Source organism: Barbus barbus, assembly GCF_936440315.1.
Source record: "Barbus barbus genome assembly, chromosome: 17".
NCBI classification, from domain to species: domain Eukaryota; kingdom Metazoa; phylum Chordata; class Actinopteri; order Cypriniformes; family Cyprinidae; genus Barbus; species Barbus barbus.
This window is the reverse complement of record NC_136745.1, coordinates 10,135,001-10,140,614: the sequence shown is the minus strand read 5'-3', so window position 1 is coordinate 10,140,614 and position 5,614 is coordinate 10,135,001. Positions and strand designations below refer to the sequence as shown.

At 35.3% G+C, this 5,614-nt stretch overlaps 1 protein-coding gene across 1 annotated transcript; it reads right to left on the bottom strand.

The window, feature by feature from the left end:
* Positions 1–1,969: 1,969 nt before the first annotated feature.
* On the bottom strand, positions 1,970–4,938 carry LOC306883213 (E3 ubiquitin-protein ligase TRIM35-like; the record flags this gene model as incomplete). Its single annotated transcript, XM_079438331.1, has 6 exons — positions 1,970–2,547; positions 3,172–3,290; positions 3,380–3,402; positions 3,866–4,096; positions 4,180–4,275; positions 4,534–4,938. 6 exons carry the CDS (start codon positions 4,936–4,938, stop codon positions 1,970–1,972), a joined length of 1,452 nt encoding a protein of 483 aa, XP_079294457.1.
* Between the last annotated feature and the right edge of the window lie 676 nt (positions 4,939–5,614).

Here is a 5,614-nt window from a genome sequence, read left to right as displayed (position 1 = left end):
TGTCATTGTAGACACTGTTGAGTGCAGTAAACGACAATGTAAAAGCTGAATGCCAAAGACTGTGGTTTCCACAGAAGAGTCATTGAATACTCAGTGACCTTGAATACTATGCAGATTTGAATATGTATAGCTGAAACCACGAGGAAGACTTTGCAGTTTAAACATTGCTTAAGAACATTGCTTAAGCACACACAAATGAAAAAAAAAAAAACTCCAGGGCATTTTAGTATAGAAAGAGGGAATCTAGTGCATGCAAATCGACATTAAAAGTGCTGACTCGCTCATCTCTTAGAGCAGCTGATGGGGTGATTGTACATTTTTGCATTTTCCTTCATAACTCACTGCCTATATCTATCCGTCACCTTTTGCTATTAGAATAATTCATATGTGCCAATAGTATTACTATTAACCCTTTAAATCATACTCTGTCATTTCTAAAGCATCGATCAACATGATAAAAACTTTGCTGAAAAACCTCAGCACAATCTACTACATTCCTTCTGTAATCTGATTTGTAGTTTATACTATTTTTAGTAAAATGCCTTTTAGTGTCATTCTAAAATGTCCATTTTCAGGTCAATAAAACACAAATGACAGAGCTTTGATAATAAACTAAGCATTTAAATCTCATCTTACTGAGACATATTATTGGAGATGAGTGTGATTACTGATATTTATATAATTTTATGTCAGCAGTCTGTTATACTGTTATTAGATCTTGTTGATTTACATTTCAAAATATCAAAACTTCATCTTTTTTGTTTTGTCCATATAAATATCAGCATCTGCACCAAATTGCTCAGTTTGATCCTCTGAATAAAACCAAGGTGTTTTTTCCTTTAGTATGATCTCCATATTCTGCCATATCATATGAGGCATAAAAGCCTGATGTATAAAATACGATACTCAAACCACATATCCCAAATAGTACTATTGCTTAAAACTTGCTTAACTGATAAACACTTATTAATATCTCTAAACCGTTTCTTTTTATTCTCAAATATGTCTTTAAAGTAAATTACTAATTGTGATTTATATTACTATTGGAAATGCATTCTTTTGCACTAATAAGCTGATGAGGCACAAAAATAAAAAACATAAGAGTCCCATCAATTAGATACTTTACATGTATATTTATATGCATAACACTATATGTTTTAATCATCCAATTGTCCAGTTTATCATATGTTTTTTGTGTATTTCATAACATTGTTACAGTTTCCCTGATCTCGCAGCCAGTACATCTTGTATTAGCTGGCAAGCATCTCATCACATCATGCTTTTGTTTCTTTAACCAGTAGATTTGTTGGATAATAGGTCAATTTATATTCCAAAGCTTCATAACTTCATAAGCACAAAAGAAAGTATTGGACATCCAAAAAAAAGTTTAAATGTTTTATTGTTTTTTTTTATTCATTCAAGTAATATTTATAAATACAGAATAAAACAGAAGAAAGAACTAAAAGAGTGTGCTCTCAGATCTTTGTATGCAATGTGTCGAGTGTTTTTGGGGGGACGGGTCTTCATAATTACAGGCAAAGATCATATGCTGCAATTCACAGCAGGATTGTTTGTCACGCTACCCGTAAAAATACTTCACAGTTAAGCATAAATATTTAAAATAATATTAGTACAAAAGTACAAAAATATCAAGACAACATCAAACAGCACTGGAAAACTAAAGTGAAAGTCCTGCTTCACATAATTTACAATTTCCTGAGTGCTGCCTTATGATTATGTGTGTGTGTGTTTGTGTACTATGTTTACTTCTTGTCAGTGAAAGTAATAAATAAACTAATTATCACAGCATATTTCACAGTAATGTCTTTTGAATATATATATATATATATATATATATATAAGCTTTCACAGTGATGTCTTTTCACGGTAATGCTATGGAAAAAAATCTATTCAAATTTTCCATTCATTTTCTCTCATCCATTTTCGTTGTAGAAAATGAACAGGATTTTTACTTCTCTATTTTGCTGGTTAATGCAAAAAATCTCTGCACCTCCAGTCCTGCTGGAGCCATTTCCAAAGGCAAGATCCGCAGAGCTTGAGACGGACACACGTTACAGAAGTACGGAAACACTCTCTCGCTAAAGGCGTGTGTGAAGGTGTGGAGATGCATGTCGGTGAGAGGATTGAAGAATGACACTCGCCCTCCGTCCCAGTCCAGCTGGACTCTGACGCGCTGGACCTTCTGTTTCACGGCGAGCAGCTTGAGAAACTCCCCGGAAAGACCTTGTCCGTATGTGTCATTGTGAAAGCCGAAGCGCCACAAACCAGAACTGGGCAGATTGTCTCGAGTCCGGATGGCAGTCTCTGAAATCACTCCTAAGGCCCAGGTGGTGTTGTCACCGACCTCGACGTCCCAGTAGTGAATCCCAGAGCTGAAGCCCTCAGAGCCCATGACGCTCGTATAGCCCTCATGTTTGTCTGTGTAACCCAAGGCCTGTCGACTCCACTGACCAAACCTCACATCGCTCAGATTGTCAGATAGATGCAGGCATGGGTGAGCAGTGTTGGGGTCGAGGACAACAGGAACTACAGATAGAAGAGGATGTCATGGCATTTGCTTTTCACATAAATTACATAGGTTTATGATATATTTTAGACTACACTTTTAAAAAGTAAGGGTTCCAAAAGGGGGTTTTCATACTGATGCAATAGAAGAACCATTTTTGGTTTCCCACGAACCATTCAGTGAACAGTTCTAAAAGTATAGAAGCTTTTTTCCACCACAGGAAAAAATAAAAAAGGTAACTGCCATTTAAAAAAAAAAGTAATTGTGACTTTTTGTCTCACAATTCAATTTGTGATAAAAAGATAAAAATCACAATGACCTTTTTTATTGTAAACTAAGAATTCAGAGAGCAAAAAGGACAGAATTATGAAATACAAACTTAGTTTTTTAGAGAAATTGTGAGGTATAAAACCCAGAATTGCGAGGAAAAAAAAGTCCTAATTACCTATTTTATTTATTTATTTTTATCCCATGGCGGAAATGGGTTTCCATAAAATAACCATAAAAAGTATTTTTTTTCTTAGTGTTAATGGCGTTTTAAAAATCTAAAGAACATTTTTCCACAATGAAGAACCTTTTGTTGAATGGAAAGATTCTATGGATGTTAAAGGTTCTTCATGAAACCATTGATTCATGAGACTCACTGTATTGAGCAGCAGCCATCATTTTCTGCCATACGCTGAACTTCAGATTTCCTAGGTGCTTTGCCACATTGATCAGCACTTCTGGGAGATTCTCTGGACAGGGACTGGTGTACTGTGTGCTGGAAGAACATCCTCAGTCAGTACTCAACGTGATTTTGGGTCACACTCAAAACAGACAAAGGTTCAAAAAAAGAGAAATCACACTTACCTTTCAGGTGGGCCTTTGTACTTCTTCAGATGGATTTACATGAAAATGACCAAGAGACATTGTAATTAAAAAACAAATCTCATCAAAATCATAATAATAGTTTATAATTAAAAATTTATAAATGCTAATAAATCAGCATTACAATTAGAATCAGAATGATTTCTGAAGATCATGTGACACTGATGACTGGAGTAATGGTGCTGAAAATTCAGCTTTGATCCCAAGGATAAATTACATGTGATTATATTCAAATATACTAATATATTCAAATAGAAAACATGTATTTTTAAATTGTAATAATATTTCATTATAATACTCTCTTTATTGTGCTTTTGTTCAAATAACTAAATTATTAATAATTGACTGTTAATCAAATAAATACTTCTAAAATAATAAATACATTTTCTAATATTTTACCTTTATTAAAAAAACATTTAAAATTATTTTGGATCCTGGTTAGATAAAATGATAAATAATTGTCCGTACCAGTAGGAATGAGATGTTGTCGGTCTCTATTTCTTCCTCAGTGGTCTTAATTCTTTCTACCAGAGATGAGAGTTCACTGTTAATTCTCATCATCTGCTCCTCTAACAGCTTCCTCTTCTGCTCCTCTTCCTCCTTCAGAGCAGTTATCCTGGCAGCCTCTTCATCACGCAAAAATTGACGAAGCTGCTCAAACTCCTTGTTAATATTTGCCTCTGTTTGCTGAGCTTGATTCTGTAACACATTACAAAGATAAAAGTTACGTAATTGTTACTCATTTCTGTAGAATATGAAGGTTTTTCAACTGTTGATTTTACCTTGATGTGTTTCACTCGTTGATTACAGATGAATTTCTCTAATTTTAAGAGTTTGTGCTTCTCTCGCAAAGGCTTCAGGCTTGTTTTGAGCACCTCCTTAAAAGAAACATGGACATACAATTTATTTACAATATTCAGGGCTTACTTCAAATTCAATTTTTTTCAAAGAATTTGCACTGTTCTTAAAAAGCTTAATGACTTTAGAAAATTAGTACAAAATCAGTTTTTTTTTTATCGATATGTGAAATTTCTAACTGCTTATGAATATCTGTAAGTTAAAGTGAAAAATGTATGCTCTTAAAATATCTTAAATTAAATGTAATGTTTTTCTAAAAAAGCAGTTGGATAATGTACCTTGAGAGGAACTGCAGCTTCATCCACAGGTCTGAATGTGTGTTTAACATGCATATCATCAGTCACACACACGCTGCACACGAGACGCTGGTCCTCCACGCAGAAGAGATGAAGTTTCTCTCCATGCACACTGCAGAATAACTCGGGATCCGCTGACGCAATCTTGATTCTCTCCTGCAGGAAGATCTCACACAGGTTCTTCAAAGCGCGATTGCATGGAGGACGGTCCATGCAGAAGTCTGTCCGGCATACAGGGCATATCTGTGAGCCACTGAGATCCCAGTACTGATCCAGACAGGCCCAGCAAAAACTATGAGAACACAGCAGGAGAACGGGATCTCTGAAGATGTCACGGCAAACAGGGCACAAAAGGTTCTCCTCAAAGTGAGACGGCTGAGTTGCCATTTCGTAGTGTTTTAGCTGGTGAGAACTTGCTTTTCTGTTCACTGGAGTGTGGAGGAGAGATTCAAATACAGCTGAGCTGTGATGTCACTTTGTAAAAAAACGAGTTATACCAGTGCATGAGGTTTCCAAAGAATGGCTGAATTAATCTGTGTGAGCGCACGTTTGCACTGTTGTTATCTTTCCTTGGAAAGATCGACTTTAAAGATTACAAAGAATTTGTTTTCTTTCCTTTTCGATCCCTTATTTAGGATTCACTGGAACAGCAGTATTTGACCTACAAACGAATCAGAACCTTTTCCTGGTTACTTTGTTGGTTTCAGTTTGAATTACAGAGTATTTAGGTTAAAAATTACCAAATTATGGAAAGACTTTCATAGTTCTTGGTTAGTCTCTGTCTGTGTGATTCATGAGTTGACATGCTGTAAATAGTGTAATTTGATGCCTGAGGGGAAACTGGGAACTATGAGTTCAGGTGACAAAAATTCCAAAAAATAATATATACATATGGCTGTCCATGACAGTAACAAGTGTGTGTATGTGTGTGGAGGGGGTGAACTGACGTAACATATGATAAAATTATGATAAATTGTTCACCATAGAGTATAAGCTGTATGTAAAATGCAGTGTAAAATTTCATTGTGTGTGTATGTGTCTATAGCCTCAGGTTGTTGACGCA